Source organism: Solea senegalensis, linkage group LG4, assembly GCF_019176455.1.
Source record: "Solea senegalensis isolate Sse05_10M linkage group LG4, IFAPA_SoseM_1, whole genome shotgun sequence".
NCBI classification, from domain to species: domain Eukaryota; kingdom Metazoa; phylum Chordata; class Actinopteri; order Pleuronectiformes; family Soleidae; genus Solea; species Solea senegalensis.
The window spans coordinates 24505820-24525481 of NC_058024.1; the positions used below are offsets into that span (position 1 = coordinate 24505820).

At 42.4% G+C, this 19662-nt stretch overlaps 1 protein-coding gene across 4 annotated transcripts in view; it reads right to left on the minus strand.

The window, feature by feature from the left end:
• Positions 1-4646: 4646 nt before the first annotated feature.
• Positions 4647-19662, minus strand: part of bsnb (bassoon (presynaptic cytomatrix protein) b) — a 62394-nt gene continuing 47378 nt past the window's right edge. For 2 of the 4 annotated variants that reach the window (XM_044024305.1, XM_044024302.1), the window contains exons 5-13: positions 12542-18847; positions 8987-11057; positions 7720-8609; positions 7228-7345; positions 7000-7146; positions 6778-6833; positions 6504-6609; positions 6083-6282; positions 4647-5219 (exon numbers count right to left, since the gene is read on the minus strand). In XM_044024305.1, coding sequence (XP_043880240.1) covers positions 6793-6833; positions 7000-7146; positions 7228-7345; positions 7720-8609; positions 8987-11057; positions 12542-18847 — 9573 coding nt within the window. In that variant the 3' untranslated portion in view covers positions 4647-5219; positions 6083-6282; positions 6504-6609; positions 6778-6792. The remainder of the gene's footprint in view (positions 5220-6082; positions 6283-6503; positions 6610-6777; positions 6834-6999; positions 7147-7227; positions 7346-7719; positions 8610-8986; positions 11058-12541; positions 18848-19662) is intronic. The other 2 variants (XM_044024304.1, XM_044024303.1) reach the window with 2 other exon arrangements.

Below are 19662 nucleotides of genomic sequence, written 5' to 3' on the forward strand. Positions count from 1 at the left end.
TTTTTAAATTGCACTTGCTATACGGCAAGTCAGTTAGTCACTCCACGCTTCATCAGTTCCTTTACCTGTGTGACACTTCCTGTCACTTAAAAAGATGAGTCACTTCCTGTTTCTTGTCTGAGGTCACTGCTGAGAAAGAGAACACTCAGAGGCTGCTGAAGAATGGATAAATCTCAGCTTCAACAAGTGACCAATAATAAATCATTAATCACCCTGCTGTACACAGATATATATATATATATATATATATATATATATATATATTTATATATGTATATATATATATATATATGTATATATATATTTATATATATAATTATATTATATATATTTATAAAGGCGATGTAAAATCTGAATATTTAACATCTACCTTTGGTGTGCAATAATTAAACTAAAGAATGATAAAAAACAACAACAATAACAAAGAAATCTGTGTTTTTTTTTTGAGTAAAGGTAAATTTAAACCTTGGTTATTATGGTTTAAATTTTAAAGATTTAAGTGAGTTCTGTACACAACCACACGGGGGCAGCCGAGATCTGCAGATGTGATCATCGGTGCCTTGTGTGTGTGTGTGTGTGTGTGTGTGTGGGGTTCATTGTTACCTGATAGCACACTGAATTTAGTTCAAGGAGAAGTCATTCACTGAGCTGTGGCAGCACAGCATTCACAAACTTCTGGCTCATACCTGTCTTTGAAGAAGTAGAGTAGAGTTCATTATTTTCAAATGGGTGTCGCGACGGGGGGGGGGGTTGGGTGTTAGGACAAAATTGGACTCATTAAAACTCTGTACCCAGCCTGCAATTCAGGCTGATGTTAGTTTCTACAAGAATAGATCGATGGCTGTACTAACACAAGTGTTTTGTTAGTGTGGAGTAATAATGCATCAAATAAGGAGAAAAATCTGGTTTAGCTGCATTAGTTTTGCTTTTCTTTTTTCTTGAATTCAAATGAACAACTAAAATCATATATTTCATATGCAGCTCTCAACTAAAATGTGTAATTGAAAAAAGCTTTTGAACACAGATACAAAGTCCAGGAAACATTTGTTACGTAGCACACTGAGGCCTTTAAATCATTGTGGATCGTCATCATCATTTCTTCCTAAATCTCTTCATCAAATGGAGCCTTGTAAACATTCATCATGTGTACTACTTTGTTATTTCTTGGGACAATGACAGAAATGTCCAAAAGCTTTTTATGGACAGTAATCATGAATATTAGTTTATCTATAATTGAAGAACTATGTTGCAGGAGATAAATACCAAATGCCATATTTAATTTTGACACGTTTATGTCACGATCCTTCCCCAGAACTTGTTTCTAGTGTTGTGATTTATTTGGACTCATTTTTTTTGTCTTGTATAAATTACTGGGGTTGTGTTTTTGTCCTTGCTTGTTTTTTTGTAGACTTCCTGTTTTATTTTGACATGTCCTGTTTTGATACCTGCCTTTTTCATGAACTGCCCTGCCCTTATTAGTTTCACCTGTGTCTCGTTGTGGTTTCCTTCCTGCTGAGTATATACATACTCGCCCTTTTCCCTTTGTCTTGTTTTGCTGTCATGATCCTGATTTGCACCTTGTGTCCTGCTCACCTGTGCTTTTCATCTCTGTAAGTTGTATTATTTTGTTGATTCTGCCTTCGTTTGACGCATGAAACAGTGTTTTACCTGCTCTCTCTTCCATCACAACTGTGACAGTTGAAATATTAGGATAAGAATGTAATATCTACGATTTCTTTTGTCTCTCTGTTCCCCTGGCACACTTTCATCTCTCGCTATGCATTGGCAAACACTCCTGCCTTACCACCACCCACACTGGTGGTGTAAGCCATCACTGCTGCAGCATGTAAAACCTCGTCTTATCTGAATAGTCTTGTTGCTTTTGAGGTTTTCCTCCAGTATCTTCTCCTCCAATCCGTATTGCTAACGAACCACATTCACATTATACAGAAGACAATAAACCACAATATATGCATTTTCTTTTTATTCTTTTTGCTGTTTGGAAATTGCAGGGTCAATATTTTTCATTAATCACATTACTTGACATGATGCACCAAAATTTTTACTCTATCTGTTTACAGGAATACACTGAATAGAACACAAGGTTTCACAATGGATACATGACTGACGCTTTGCCCATTGCACTTACAACAGTGAATGACATTTTCCAAAAGATTTTCATTTTTCTTTTTTTTTCCCCTCAGCTTCTACTTCCCATAATCCCGATTTAGCCTCGCAGAGCATATCGATCAAATCAAAGACCTCCCGGTGGTCTGACAAAGGCATTCTGACACTGCATTTGCCATGGAGGTTTTTATTTTTTTAAATAATTTTATTTTTTTATAATACGCAATAGATACTCTACACAGAGTGGATGCATCTGAATACATGTTTTGTTCCACTGTTGCAGTCAATATGAGTCAGCCACATACACTATGCTTATGCAGTAATAATAATAATAATCATCATCATCAGTTTTATCATCACCATCTTCATTTTTGTGGTAATAAATATTATTTTTTTTATACACAAGTTGGCAGCAAAAAACGGCATGTGGGGAGGGGATGCACATGAGCGCCGTAAGTTAAAACTCAAAACCTGTACAGAAGAATGAATTAGTATTTACAGTAAGAGTATGTGTCAGTCTGGACGGCTGCGTTTCTCATGCACCTCCTTATCGAACCAAACAGCACCTCCACCTCTTTGTTTTCATACAGATCCCACACTATTCAGCTGGGGGGGTGGGGCACCGTTATGCAACCTCCTCATTTAATAGTTTCATCAAGAAGCAAGTGCGACCAGTCAGGCATTTTGTGCTTTCCAAATGACATGCCCTGATTTTTGAATGACTGGCTGAAACATTTTCCTCATCTCTTTGTTGGCCCGTGAAAGTTAAGATTCAAAACCTTATCATGACTAATCATGACTTACTTTTTTTTTTTTGTCAAACTCAGGCACAGATTCCAAGAATAATATGATCTAATCATGCACTTTCCAATGGCTTGGCTGCTAAGTGTTTTTTTTTTTGTTGTTTTTTTTTAATCCACAATGAAATATCTGATAGAAGCATTCCATTGACCCCACAGGTTATACTGACACCCATTATGTACATTGACACGTATTAATGAGAAGTGCTGACCATCTGTAATACAGGTTTATAGCTGCATGGACAGTCACTGCAAGCCAAACACTGAGGAGCCCAGGTCAGCCAAACACACACAAAACTGAATGAGGGCTTACAAACAGCCACACGAAGCCAAGCAAACCCATGCTTCAAAAAGCAACATGATGATGGACATTCAGAACCAACAGTCTACACAGTTTACCCTTTGGCAACAAGTTCCCCGTGTGTGGGGAGGGCGTGAGGGGTGAGAATACATGCCACTAAATTAAAAACAATTCCTAGTTAATATTCAATATCCAAATCCATATTGACATTTTTTTTTTTCCTAAAAGTAAAAACAGTTTCAGGACTATTCGTTTTGCTATTGTAGTTCATAATTTGTTGTGGAGAATACAACAATGATAATAAACTGTTTTAGGCTGAATCACTTCCAGGTTCAAAATGAGTCATTGCATAGAACATTTAAATAGATAATTGCTTTCATCCTTCCCTATAACTGTGTGTGTGTGTGTGTGTGTGTGTGTGTGTGTGTTTCTTCAGAGGCAGTGAGCCCAGCTTTGTTATTGAGATCATCTTGTTGGTGACTTGGTGACCACATTAATCATCAGGAGGTTAACAGGTCTGTTTGGTGGGGAACTAAACCTTGGCTTTGAAGTGTATCTAAGGTGTGAAAGTGTGTGTGTGTGTGTGTGTTTGTACCTGTCCACATGTTCTTATGCACTTGCACAAAGGCATGCTTGTCCCGACACGGTACTGTGGTTGTAAACCTTCTTGTAAAATTGTATTAATCAACAGAACGTGATATTTGATATTTCCCCCGTCACTATTTTAAACGATATTCATACCATTGTGCTATATATACCATTTTCTGCATGCTATTGCTTTTAAAAAAAAAATCAACAAGCAAATTATTCCGATGCAAGAAAACTGATTCGAAAACAAATCAAAGTGAAAAAAAATATAGTTTTACCAAAGAAAAACATAGAACAAAACGAAGTCACCAGAAAGTGATTCCATAAATACACAAAGGACAAATTTACATCATTAGATCTCTGATTTGTTTTATGTACATACAATATACAGTTGTGTAAAAAGAAATACATGGTGATATGGACAATTCAAAACATATGAGGTATACAGGTAAAACATACTGAATAAGGCTCTTCCATTCAATGAATATCAGGCAAACATAAAAAAAAAAAAAAAAGATGAGACAAACAATAAAAAGAATAGAAAAGTCCTAGAAGGTTCTGGGACTGAATCTAACGATGGCTTTGCGATGGCAAATAAAGAGCCGTGACCACTTTTTTAATTTGGTCTTGTCATTTGTGTGAATCTCACACTTGTGGGCACACTGGTAGTCATTTCCTCTCTCCTGAACATCTACAGCTAATGATGAGTGGCATCTCATTGGTGGTGAAAGATGGGTTTCTTTTTTCACTCAGTTTTGTTTTTTTCATTATTATTATTATTATTATTATTATTATTGTTGTTGTTTGTGCGTGCATTCTTGTGTTCACATTTTCACAATTCATTCTGTAGACATCAAAACAAAACAAAAAAGAGAAACACATTCAGAGAAAGGGTCAAATTCCCTAAACTGGAATGTACTGTAGAGACCAGAGGATTGTGTTGGAGTCGTCAGGTTGGTTGTCATTACCGTGTTACACCTCGTCTTTCTCAGGGTATGCAGTGTCATTATGGGCTGTGATTGGTATCTTTGGAGCAAGGAAAACCTATGGAAATCTGTCTTCTTACTTTCCCTATTATGATTTGCTCAAAAAGGCTCAGAAGGCATCAACGCAGAATCAAATATCCTTGCCAGCCCTCAGGCGGAGGTCGCGTTCAACTCAAATTCATGTAGAGGGCGCTATGACACTTCCTGGATGGGATTGTTTGAAAGAAGACACATGCAATGGCCATACGCTCTGAATTTCTCCCATAATATCCAGGTGCCTTACTTAGCAGGTCTTTTACTGTCATGCGATTCCCAGGAGAGCTTCACTAGAGAAGAAGGGAAACAGGACTCGCATTCCTCCTTCCCCCCACTCTCCTCCGTTCCACTGCATCCTCATTATTGACCGCCGTTGTCCTCCTGTAATAAATACGGTGAAGATGTGAATGCTCACGGGAATAAAATGATTGTTAATTTATAGTCCCATTACAAACATAACATAAAATGTTGCACTGACTAATTCAACATGGAATAAAGGAAGACATACTAATAGTATTCTTAAGGACAGCTCCACGTCTTCTGCAATGACCACACACTGCACGGTGACACAGGCTGAGACCTTCTGTGTTTATGCTCCAGCTCTCTGAAAGCCAACCCCCCTTCTCCTTGTATCAGCAGTAATCCATAAGGCTGAGCACATTGACCTGCTACTCAAAGTAGCATTGAGTCAGGTTTATCTACACATTCGCCCCCAAATCCTCACACTGGATAAAGACACAGAGACGAGTGACAACCGATACTAATCCAGTAGTTCAATAAAAGCCTTTCAATCAAATGAGCCACAACCTCATCAAATGGAAGCCACAGCATGTGTTTTGACAGATAAAGTGAAACCTGCTTTATTCATTCTATAGTTCTGCTCCATTTTTTTTTTTCATGTAACAAGTGACGTTGACAATGAGTCATAATTCTGTGCCCCTGCTGGTGCCCTTGTCCTGTGTGTCTTTGTGTGTGTGACATTAAAAGCCGAGCCACAATTAGCCTGCTCAGGCTAATTATAACCCAGAGTGCTTGGCCCAGATTATTGCAAGTGTATAGAGTCAGAAAGTAAAGCATACTCGTGCTGACCTCTCCTATTGTTGGCTTTAACCTCTCACCTCCTTCATGACAAAGCCCAGGTGGACTGTGAATTTCAGCAGCTCACTAAGGAAATAAAGTGCTGAAGCAAATAAAAAGACCAACACATAAAAGGGGGAAAAAAGTTACGAGTATGAATAACATACCACTGAGGTGTCAGACATCTCCACGATCATCATCCTGGGACTAGTGTTCTGTCAAGGCACCCATCTACTTTCAGACCTCCTCAGGCCACTGCTTAGGTCTCCTAACACAGTGCTGACAAAGCAATCTTGTTTAATTCACTTCATCCTTGTGTCCATGTTTGGGGAATTCAGTGCTGACAAGGCTTCCTTTGATTCCAGTTCTGTTCAGTAAATTGGTATAAGGGAAAGATGCAGCAGATCAGCCTGAATATACAGCACCACAGCATTTAATGAGGCATTACTTCACTTGAGCCTTCTCTTCGTGCAAACATGGTCAGTGCTAATCTATGTTAATAAACCAGCTAACAAAACAGTTAATCCACCACAAGTGTCACAAACGTTTTGAATAGTACACATAAAGACAAGTTAATGAGATACTCACTGATGCACCCGTAACTTCTCTTCCTCCATAATGTGAAATGAATTAATGCCATTCCATAGGTTTTTCAAGTACTAAGTTACCAATCCTTATTTCATCTGTGCATACCCTGAAAAGAGTGCAGTTATATGTTAGTAATTAAAACCAAACATTGTAGCTATTTCTAACTCCTGCTGCAAAGCAGATTGTTTCATCTCAATGTGTAATAAATTAATTCTTCTAACATTGAAGACTGAACAGTTTTAATTACTAGAGCCAAAAACTTGAATTCACTTACACCCCTCTAGACAGTTCACCAAAATGAAGTGAACTTCTTCCCGAGGCCAGACAAAGCTGTTAAAAAAAGACAAAAAGGGAGGACAAAGAGACAATGAGAAAACAACAACGCCCATTAAAGGGATTCCACTATTTATATTTTAGTTTGATCCATTTTACAAACTGAAATGTGTATAATTTGCTAGAACCAAATATAATCTGTAGTGCAATTTAATGAATGTACCGTCTCCCAGTTTTCCAGCCTGCTCTGCAGCCCCTCCTTGCAGGATTTTGGTCAAGACATTATCCCCCTCAGCAGGTGCCTGTCCTGCTGCCGCACTGCCTATACCCCCAGGTTTGCTACCAATTCCAACAGGGGCGGCCTTGGAGCCTGTAAATAATCAACACAGCCCACATGTATCATCATTCCTCTGTGATCATGGTACAGGTTATGGTGAAATTGAGACTTTACCGATGCCAGTTAGAGGAGGTGTAGCTATTTTGGTAGGCTGAGGTGCTGTCGGAACTCCTGCTAATGGTTTCATTCCTGTAGCTGCTGCTGCTGCTGCTGGTGGAGCATCCATTTTTGCCTGCAGACAAAATTTGACAAGAATTTAATAATCTAAGAATCAAAAATCACACATCACATTCTATGTTTTTCCAGTGTAATTCTTGATTTGCACACCCTACTACCCACTATCAACTCTAAATATTAAAGCGATTCATAGCTAGGTTATTGAGAGATGTCATTTTACAAACCAAAAGCATCAATCATACAATTGTTGCTTCTGATTGCAACATTTGTTGTTGTTTTTGGAGGTTTAATGGGGCAATTCAACAGTGACAATAACTCAAGTTTTGTGTCCTCATACATATCACACAATTATCAAACATTACACTGAACAGGATGTTCAAATGTTGCAACATTTAAATGAAAGAAGAAACAAGGCTATTGTTTACTAACCGCTGTGGTAGCCAGTTGTCCAGCTGCAGACCCGACTCCTGGCTGGCGTCCCTGAGGCTGGGTTTGGCCAGGTTTGGGCTGCTGATGTGCAGGTCCAGCTCCTGTAGTGGTTGAGGTTGGCTGGCTGCTCTGAAGGGTCTGGCTGTGTTGCGGTGGTTGTTGTTGCTGCTGCTGCTGCTGCTGTTGTTGCTGCTGTTGTGTGCTCTGCTGCTGTGCTTGTTGGGTACCATTAAGTGGTTCAGTGCCTGGATGTCTCCCAGATTGACTCTGATTACCTGGCCGCTGCTGACCACCCTGAAGGGCCTGCTGCTGCTGCTGCGGCTGCTGCTGCTGCGGCTGCTGCTGTGGTTGCTGCTGTTGCTGTGGTTTCATTCCTGCTGCAGAGGGATCCTGTCTCTTGGAGGTTGTGCGATCTCCTTGGGGTCTCTGGCTCCTTCCTCCAGTACCATGATGATGACCAGAGGATGTGTCACGAGAGAAGTCTCCTGAGTTCCGTGGGCTTCCCTGGGCAGAGCGGGAATCTGGACCAGTTCTTCTATGTGCAGATGAGGAGCCTCTGCCATCAGAGCGAACAGATGGGTCTTTGGAGTGTGCCCTGGAAGATCGGGAGGACCTAGGATCTTCTGTGGAGTGACGAGAAGAGGCATGTCTGCCAGAGCTGCCACCATGGTGACGGTGGTCCCGTGCCGGTGTAGAGGATGAGTGGCGGTGTTGACTGTATTCATCTTGGTGACCGTATTCCTCTGGAGGTTCGTCATAATCATGGTAGGTGTGCTTACCACGCCTACCCGTGGATGAATGACTTCCACTTCCATGATGTCGTGAGCGATCACCACAGACCTCCCTTGGCTTCTCAAACCAGTCAGTTTCCTCTTGGCCAAGGTGATAGGCTTTTTTAAAATCAAAACAAACATTATAAGTCACGTGTTTCACCTGTTTGGAGGAGAGGTATGAAGATCGAAGCCATGCAAAATAATTGAGAAAACATGCTCCTCATGCTAGAGCCATGCACATGCACAGGATTCCATCATCAGCAACAAAAAAAATACTCTCAAAAAAATATGTATGCAAAATGTAAAAGTAGAACAGGCATATTTGGCTTCATTTATAAAATGAAACAGTCCATACAAAAACAAAAAAACAAAAAGACAAACAAAGCGATGGTGCTCTTCTCAAAAGTGAACACTTGGCATGCAGTCTCTTTTCAGCACACTTAAAAGGTTGGAGGAACAGCTTAATTCAGTAAAGATTATTTAGAACCAGTTACCTTCACTGTCAGAAACAGCACACTGCATGTCATCTACAAGATAAGGGTCATCTGGTTTATAGACATGACTCCTAGGCAGGTCCTTCTTGAAGTGGTCCTGCACATCTGGCAGTGAGTGGCTGGATCCATACTGATTTCTCACATCATGTGCTTCTGCTACAGGCATTCCAACAGGACTGATTGGGCTCTCCTCTTCTGAATTTTGGCTGCGCATTGGAGGCCTTCCACTGCGACTGCTTCTCTGAGATCGCTCCATTGCATCTCTTTCATAGGATTTACTCCTGTGGCCTGTGGCATCTCTAGAGGAAATCTTGTCCATACCATACCCAGTAGACCTGGACCTTCCAGAGCTATACATGCGGTCCTCTTCCTCAAGACCCTCCCGACTGGTGCCATAATATTTCTGCTGGTCGTATGCATTTTTCTTCATCCCATAAGTATCTTCCTGAAGCTTCTTGGATCGGGACACAACTGTACAGCTACCTCCTGTTGATGTTGTCATTGTATAAGAGGCAAGGTCAGACTCCACATCCCGTGCTTCCTCAATAGGGGAGAATTTAGAAATCTTCTGTTCCATTCCTTGCTTCCTGTGCTTACTACGTTTAGAGGAGACTACAGCAGGGGCAAGATTCTTGGATGTGGGTTTGTGACTACTAGAGGTGCTCCGTGATGTGTGTTTATAATCATCATAGTAATAGGAAGAGCCTCCACTCACTGTGGTACTGGCACGGCTATCTACTGCACTTTGGTAACCTGCTGAGCCTGTAGGTCTGCCATAAGCATCTACAGGCTCATCTTCAGGCCTACCATAAGAACTACCACGAGCAGGGCCATTCTCAGTGCGATACCGTCCTACAGGATGACCTAAAGCATCAGTGGGTTGGTTAGTGTTGTCTTTTGTCAACTCACTGATGTCATCAATCATCACATAGTTCCTAGGAATATTTTGCTCCAGGTTTGAGGTGTAGAGACCATCTGCAGCATAAGCAGAGGTGGGGCTGTCAACAGAGTGAGTCAGGCCAGGCTCGGGGGGGCGGTATTGGCCATATGCATTGCTGTAAACTGCATTGCCAAAGTTGGTATCTGGAACTGATGTTGCTACTGACACTGCTGGGTTGCTGATGACCTCATAATTGGTGGGGAGTTTTTGCTCAAGGTCTGCTAGAGACGTTTGTCTTGGTCTTTGATGGACTGAAAGGATCTCTGCCTGAGGCGGGTAGGGGAGGCTAGGTTGGTAAGAGCTGTGGTTGGGGTAGGGAAGACTTTGGCCTGGCATGGGTTGACCAGGCTGATGAAAGCCCTGCTGACTATGCTGCTGCATGCCCATGTCTGTCTGGTACGAGGACTGGGCATACATGCGGGAGGGATATGTCCCCTGGTTCTGGTAGCCAGGGCCTGGTGGGGGATGGGGCTGGAAAGTTCCTGGCTGGGGAGCTGAAGATGGAGGGTAAGGAGGAGGTTGGAAGCCTATCTGTTGGTAAGCAGCGGTTGGCTGCTGTGTTGATGGTTGACTTTGAGGGTATGAATAAGACATATAAGATGAGGATGAGGGATACTGAGAGGCCACATTGAAGTCATTGGTAAACTGACTCAGTGGTGCAGTGCTGGGCCTTGTCAGTAGACCATTAGCATCAAAGGTTCCTGTTGCAGCTGCCATCCTGAGATTATTGAGCTCACTGTCTGACATATAGTCACGAGCATCACCCATACACCTCAGGTAAGCCAACTCTCTTCTCTCCCTATCCTTCACCATTGTCTCCTTGCGTTGGGTGATGCCTAGTTCCAAGTAACGCAGCTTGGCATCAATCTCTTTCTCTTCTTCCTCTAGTTCAGCCTGCTGCTTACGGAGCTTTGACGACTCTTGTTCCACAGCTTTCAGTTCACTCAGCAGGCCAGCCTTGGTGACACCTTGGTTGGGTCTGGGTAGGACCCTCTGTGGCATGCCAGGAGAGCTGTACATTTGTGCTGGAGTAACAATGGGGTGCGGTGTTTCCTCTGGAGGGGGGCTGGGGAGAGTCCTCTTTACTTTCCTCATCAGAGAGTTCTGCTGCTGCTGCAGGGAGGCCATCTGCTAAGAGAGCCAGATATACATCAGCAAACACTGAGCTATAAACAGAACGTGTTTATGTAAATTAGACTCATTACAGTATAGTGGGCTCTCTCACAGGGTTGGGAAATTTAGTCATCCCTACATATAAGTGAAGAGCTATGCAGCCTGATATGCAAATTTGACCCATGCACTTACTTTATGTATCAGCGGTTCAAATAACAGTTTGAATTTATAATATTGATTTTATTTTACTGATTAAATGTTATTTCTAATACTAGGTGGCATTTTTTTTGACGTATTAGTATTGTTTTAATGAATCATGGAAAAGTGTAGAAATCATTGTTGTCAACCTAAACTCCTCTATTACTAATTATTAATCATTCTGCAAGGGGAACCAGTAATCAATTTAACCATGCCCAATGTCATGCTAAACAAATAGTATTCATAATGTAACTACAACTGATAAACACTAGAACATTTATCTCTAACCAGTGTCTGTAACATTTTCTAAATGTAGAATCCATCAATGCCATGATAAGAATTAAAAGAAAATAATGAACAAATACTTTGCTTACCCTAATAAATATTTTGTGCTGGTATTGCTGTATTTTATCAGCAGTACCTGCATTAAATGTACATTTAGTCCATATACATTTAATGTAATTTAATTTAATTCAAATAAAGGTTTAGAAACTAATTTGCCCTTCATTCCTAGTTCTAGGCATGCATATAACTACAATACAAATAAATAGGTCTGAAATAGTCTGCTACTGACAAATTAAAATACTTACAAAATAGTAATAGTGTTGGGTCAATCCACAGTGATTTTTTTAAGCATCCGCAAGAGACCATGTCAGAAACACTAATACTAAGATGAAAAGGTATAAATGTGTAAAAATCTGATTTCTGTGTTTGCTAATTAAGTTTTGGTGCAAAGCAATTAATTTATTTTGACCAGCTGCTAACAGTCAGGAAGATAGCAAAGCACCATAAGGATTGCTCCACATTGTGTCTCCCTCTAGCAACTCTTAAGGGTGTGCCAGTGCCAGATATAGAGGATATTACATAAAGCTAGAGAAGGAGAGAGAGAGAGAGAGGGAGAGAGAGGGGGGTGGGAGGCAATAGGGGTATGGGTGATAGAAATGGATATGGATAAGGCAGGAGATAAGATAAATAAGGATGATTGGAAAATATTTTCTGGCATGACCAGCTGCTATCTCTTTTTTTTTTATCTCAATTTATATTCCAACAAACAACTCATAAATATCTCATAAAAATACACACAATTGTGTATTTAGGGAGCCTCAAAAACTTGATTTGAGGACTGTCATACTCTCGTGTGTGTAGAGTGTAGATTTTTTGTGGGGTCACTGTTTCTGGACATAAATGTATTTCACTAAAAGACACATTTTGAAATAAATGTTTCAATTTTCTCTACTAAATGTTTGGTAAAGATTTACACAAGTGGTATATATTATTGATAATGAAAAAGGGTAGTTTCATACCTGACTGTTGGAGAGAGCTTGCTGATGATATGGTGAGAACCTGTTCTTGGCAGGGTCCTCTGATGTGGGGCTGAGAGGCTTTGGATCTGACATGGAACGCTGCACACTTTTTATGGGTCTTGGTAGAGACTGGTGTCGTTGGGGTGATTCAGTAGTGAAGGCCTTCTGCTGGGGTGTAACATGTGCTTTGTTGAGTTTCTCCTGGGAGGCAAATGTGGTCTCCAGCATACGATGAGGAGACAATGGGGATACAGGGGAGTATAACACCTGGGGGGATTTGGGGGGCTGGCGAGATTCACTTTGTTGTTGCTGGTAGCCAATTTCTAGGGGGTCTGGCTTCCTCCTCTCAAACTTAGCAACTCCTTGGAGTCTAGGAGAGGCTGGATCTGATGTATTTGCACCTACTAAATGCAGACTTGTGGAATATGGACTGATAGTGGTAGGGACACTCAGTTGAGGTGCAACCACACCCTGAGAATGAGACTCTGGCTCTGTCTGGCAGGCCAGACTCTCTCCCTTATGGGTCCTCTCAGGAGCAGCTATATAATGTAATAGGTCAACCTTGGAGGTCTCTGCCATGGTTATGTGGATTGCAGGTGAAACCCTGCCAAGCTGGTCAGGCTCTGTCTGACATGATGAATCATTTGTGGTCTGAATAGCTATACTTGAAGAAGCTACTTTAGATGAGCCCTCTGATTTAGTCTCACCACTGGATTCAGAGTGCTTGGATACACGTGATCGCCTGCGCCTCACTGGTTGCTGATCCCATTCTCCCTGGTCCTCCTCATCAGTCTGCACACTGCAGTCTGCAATACGCCTTGTTCTCCTTCGCCTGTTCATGAATCTGTCCTCGCCATCTTCATCATCTGTTTGCACACAGCTGTCTGTAATCCTTTTCACAGAGTCATCCTCTGAGCCATCCCTCAGCCGAGGCATGGAATTCTGTTTTTTCATAATTTTGGAATCTGCCTGTTTGTCACTAGTCCTCAAAGACATTTCAGAGGCAGAACTCTGAATAGGTCGAGCAGTAACCACAGCTTGAACTACTTTTCCATCCTGCCAAAATTGAACACTCTGACCATCTTGCTGAATTACTCTACCGCTCTGGTCACAGATAATGAACCCTTGAGGAGCCCCAACTACCCCTTGTATAGCACTCTGGGCAGTAGTAGCTGCGGCTGCTACTACTGCAGAGGCTGCGGCTGCCTCTGCAGCAGCAACAGCTGCTGCTGCCTCCACTGCTGCTGTCTTTTGCCTTTTCTGCTCCTCCAGTTGCTGCTGGAGTTGGTGCTGAAGAGACTGGATTTGTTCAAGCTGCATTCTTTGCTGGGCCAGTTGTTCTCTTTGCATAATGAGCTGTGTCTCCCGCTCTGCTTGCTGTTGCTGTAGGACCTGCTGTTTGATTGACTGAAGTTCGTGAATCTCACGCTGAACAAGTAATTGTTCTTTTTCTCTGTGTCGCTGGAGCTCCATACGGTCTCTTTCAAGCTCCTCTTGTAGCCGCAGCTGCCTAAATTTCTCCAGTTCAACCCTCTCACGCTCTAGCTGCAGCATATGCTCTTGTTGCTGACTTAGTCTCTCATCCTCCTTAACTTTCTGTCCATCCATGGGAGGAGAGAGGTTGGAAGTCTGTGCTAGGGCAGTGACTTGGGATGTCCCTTGTGGCTGGCCCTGTGGCAGACCTAATGGTTGAGGTTGACTGATGGATTGAACTTGAGTTTGGGTTTGAGTCAAAGATAAAGGTTCAGTTTGAGCAGGTAACTGCTGTGGCTGCATTTGAGACTGTACTTGTTGGGCAGTTGGTGGTTGGTTTTGGGCTTGAGAAAGAGACCTAACACACTGAGCATGGTCTGTCTGCTGCTCTGCTGTGGTTTGCATTCCAGGTGGTGGTAGATTTTGTGCACTTAAGTGTGCTGCAGGTTGGGCTGGAGGAATGGTTGTTTGGGGAGCAACTGATGTTAAAGGCTTTCCAAGATACACTGGACTTTCCTGGTGTGAGCTACTTGTAGCAGTCTCACTCCCTGATGGTGAAACTGAAGTAGAATACTGGCTTGGAGGAGGATATGAATATTGTCCCTGTGTGGACAGTGGCATCCTTGGAGTTACTTGAGGCAACCTGGTAAGACTAGCCAGTGGTACAGCTGTTACACCAGTAGGGTATGGTCTGTAAATTCCTCTAGGCATAGGACGCATTACAGGGGCAGGCTGGGTGGTAATTGGCAAAGTCGATGCTATAGGAGTGTTTATTGTGGAATATATCATGCCATCACCTCCCCTCATAGCAGCAGGGTACATGGCCCGTATACTTGCTTGTCTGGCATTTATTAGGTTAGTTAGGGTTTGGCCATTTGCTGTTGGTCTTCCATCTGGGCCATACAGTAGATTTGCTCTTATTGATGCTAAGCTTTGCTGGAGATTAAGCCTACCTAAAGGTGCATTCCTTCCAGCCCCATATGGTACCAGTTCATGGTTACTTCCATAGCGGCTCCCAAAGTGGTCCACTGTGTTTAGTGCTGCACACATGCGACTGATCTCTCTGGCAGTGGTTGCACTGTACTGTGCCAGATTGGGGTCATGTGATCCTGTTATGTCACGTGAACTAAAGGCATAGTCAGAATTGATATTTGACATTGAGCCGTATCGCCGAAGGGGTAATGAGGGGCCAGGAAGGTCTCCTTGGTGACGCAAGTCTGTGTAAGATCCGTACTGTGCTCCCACACCAAGATATCCACCATCATAAGCCTGACTCATGCTACTAAGATCTACTGCAAGACCTCCCTGGACATTGCTTGGGTAGTGACCAGCATCAGTCATGGAGGGGAGATTATTATCAGACATTGAGGGTTGTATCCTTCCGAAGGGGACTATGGGTGGTTGATAAGGTTTATTTTCCTCTTTCACTTCTTGTGTGACTTGAGGTGGGTGTTGTTTTTGTTGGCTGGCATTGAAGTTTGGTGGATGGGGAGGATGGGATGATTGTGGTGTTTCAGTGTTAGGGTTTTTATCTGAGGATACTGTAGCAGGCTTCTGACTGAATGACCCAGAACAGGAACCTGCAAAGGGCAATTTGTAAACAACATCACAACAAGCAACCTGGTTTTCTGGTTTGATCTGTCCTGTGAGATCCAAGATCTGTGGAGAGGGAGGAGGTTCCTCTTGCTTTACCAGCTGAGTCACTGTGCTCCCGTGTGATGTGTTACTTTCATCAAGTTGCACCATCATAACATGAGGTTTACCTGAGGACAGGTTTATTACTGTTGGCTTGTTTTGTAGCTCTAATGCAATTCCTCCATATATTTCATTGGGAACATTAGAAACGGGTGCCCCAGACAGAGATGGAGGAGCCAGTGGGGATACTCTAGGTATGGCACTAGCAGTCACTGTAGACACGGTAGTGTTTGGCTGGCTCACTACAAGGTCTTTTTTCATGAGCAGTGGCTGAACCTGATTAGCTAAATTGTAACGAGCAAAAGACGATTGCTGTTGGTGTTGCTGGAGCTGCTGCTCAAGAAGTTGTTGCTGTTGCAGGAGCTTCTGCTGCTGTAACTGCAATTGTTGCTGTTGTATACCTAGGTTCTCCAGACAGGCATCAATTTTGGGAATAGATGGGTCACTGATCTGTGGTTTACTCTGTGTTAAACACACAGCTGATCCAACCCCCTGCCCCAGATCCACACGGTTTTGCAAAGGATCTCCATACACTACTGGCTGCTTGGATGAGGACATAAATGTTGATGCTGCAACTGTGACACTAACTGTGGTTGGTGTAGATACAGATACATGAGGTTGCTCTTGGGCATTGAGGTTCATAATAAGAGGTTGCACTGCTGTGTGACGACCAGATGGCTGCTCTGTTCCTAAAGAGTATCTTCTTGTGTCAGAGGCAAGAGATGTTAGGTCCATCCCCTGATCTGTCATTATGATTGGAGCAGGCCTCATTGGGGCTCTCAGATCCACAACATTACTGCTTAGATTTGTTTGGCCCTGATTCACAACATTTGAGATTTTACATAGAGATATATTTTCCATTGATCCACGACTGTGTGTTGTTGTGGCCCCTGTGCCAATACCGCCAGTTACATTTTCAAAATGTTGAACCATCTGTGAAGCATGTTCAGAAGAATGTTGTGATGGGAGCATTTTCAGTGATGTTGGGGAACTTGTAGATTGTATCTGGGAGCTATATAACGTTTTACAACTAACCTGCGTTGGTGATGACAAAGGGGAGGTGGAAGAATTAACAGTCAGTGGCTTAGCAGGACTAGTTTTTTCAGAGCCTAGTGTTATTACCATCACTGGTGAATCTTGAGAGGAATGCTGTCGAGCAAGGCGTGGTGAAATTGCCCTTTGGGGTACCTGACCTCCATGGGATGTTGTAGCTGATGTGGAACCACTGGGTAAGGGTGGCAGCTGCCTACCGCTACCACCAGGTGGTCGTACAGATGGCATATGCGTAGGGCTTTGTGCTGGGGAAGTGGTGGGAGAAACTGGTGGGCTGGGACCTTTGAAAAGGGAAAAGACCTTGGAGGTTAGAGAAGATGCCCCAGGTTCAGGTGATGCCTGTGCTGGCCTCTGAGTGCTTGCTCTGCTGCTGGCAGACACAGTGCTACCAGCCTGTCTAGTTGTGGCAGTCTGATTGACTGATTTTGATGTGGCAACTCCAACCACACCTTCAATTTTGGCACTCTGTGTCATCATCCTATTCTGTGTTTCCTTTGATAGATGCTGTGCTGCATGAATTCCTGGGATTCTTGGATCACATCCTGTTGTGGAGAAAGACAAAGGTGCAGAAACCTGTGTTGGGCTTGAGCCAGGTGTGAGGGCAGTTCCAGTTTCAAGATGATGTTTACTGTCAGGCTGTGAAGCGCCTTTCGGCTGATTAACTGTATGTCCTTGCCTCTGCATAAGCTGTGCTTTCTTCATCATCTCCTCATAGACCTCCTCTGCACTTTTTAGTGTTTTATCAGATGGTGACACTGCTGTTGACTTTTCTGTAGGTGAGTAGAGTGATGTGAAGGTTGGAAGGTTAAATTCATTCCCTGATTTGTAAAGCTTTCCACCAATCATTTCAAAGCCCTCTGCCTCAGAGTCCACAGAAGGTGAGTATTCAGAACATGATGATCTGTGAAGCTCCTCCATCTCTGCAGCCTGTCTTAGCTCTTCTGTTGGAGATGCATCCTCAATAGGTGAGAGATTACTGGGGGGAGTTTTGGATCTTTCCCTGCGTCTCTGTGCCCGTAGCTCCTCTTTATCCCTTTTTGTTTTTCGAGCAGTACTTCGTATCCTCTGTTGCTCCAGATCTCTCATCTGTTCTTGTTCTCGCAGTAATTCTTCCTCTTCTCTGAGCTCATCCTCCTCAGATGAGTCTTCTATAGTTGGCAGCAGTGGCCCATGGGAACGATGTCGAGCCTTTCTTTGTTGCTTTGCCTCTTCTAGTCTGGCCCTACGGCTAGGGCTGCTGTCACTGTCATCCTCCATGGATGATACTGATGTGGGGGAAGTTCCAGAAGTGTAGCTGGGAGTGGTAGCAGGCATAGTGGATGAATATTCCCCTTTGGACCGCTCCTCTGGAGAACCAGTCAGACTTTCCATCTCTAGCTCTGGCTCTCTTAGGTCATGATCAGTACTAAGCTCTATGTCTCGATTATAGCTGTTAGTATTATTCAGCTCAATGGTCTTAAAGCGTCTAAGGCCTCCAGCCATCACAACATCTTCCTCTTCAGTTGCTTTATATGCACCGTCTGATACCTTGGTGTCATCCTCAAAACTATTGGAATGGTGAGAGAGTCGTCGTCTCTCTTTGTTTGCATCTCCACTGGTTTTATGCCCCTTTTTAGTTTTCTGGTTTCCATATTCCTCCAACTCTTCTTCATCAGCACTCATTTCCATAATTTGTTTCCTCATGAAGTCTTCATCAGCTAAATCCTTATGTGACTTCTTTTGTCTTATTGGCAAAGGTGAGAGACCACTTTCACTGCTGTCCTCCACATAATCATGGCGAAGCTTACAGCTGAGGTCGTCTTCTGATTCATCCCTTGCTGCATCATCCTCAGGACTGTATTCCCGGTCTTGTCCAACTGACAATGAATGTGGCCTGTGCTTATGATCCGAGGCAGTTTTTGACTCCAAAAGAGGCCTCATTGAGCTCTCCAGCTTGGTGATTTCTGAAGGAATGGAAGCACCTCTTTCACTCAGTTTGATTCCTTCCTCTCGGATCTGGCCTGTAATTTCCCCAAGAGAACTTGAGATCCCATCTGAAGAGTATCCAGTGTCACTTAAACTCTGTGTACTTGATTTATTGGAATCCTAAAGAAAGATAGAGAAAGGAAAAGATAGGTCAGACATTTGAAATGGCATATTTTTTTGTCATGGTAAAGTCTTTCACAAGCCTTTACTGTAAACCTTGTGCTTGACTATTTCATCAGTCATAAGCATTGATATTTTTATGACCTTTTTAGATAATAATAAGTAAAAAAGTGTATGTACTGGAACTATTATGGATGAAATAGTCACTTAAATTAAGACATTATAGATTATAGACATTGTAACAAACACATTAAATATAATTTGATAAAGTAACACTTTAGGTTAAAATCAACCCAAATATATTGTGTTTTAGTTTAAGAAACAAAGTTCTTATGTGTTCTGTCATTTTGCAAAAGGCTTGATTTGTTTTAATTCAAATTTGAAATGATTTAAACGTATGCCATTTTCAGCAGGATAACTAGTCTGAATCCTGATTTGAGTATTATTTTGTTCACTTTGTTGTGTATATATATATATATATATATATATATGTGTGTGTGTATAAAATTACATATTGGATTTTTTTCTTACATTGATTTGGGTTGAGTTTACCTTTTAATGCTTTGTACACACAAATGAATATATACAGTGACAAACAGAGTGAATATAACAGACAGCTGAAGATACAAACATCTACGGACAAATGTCATTTGGTTACATGCTTGATTGCCATTTTTGACGCATTCTCCATTGCATTCTTCAAACCACTGAAGAATAACGAACATGCTTAGAATGCTTTAAATATCATCACAAAGTGTCACATTAAAGAAAGCTTGCATTTGATACAAATAGACAAAACAATGCTGAGAAATGGG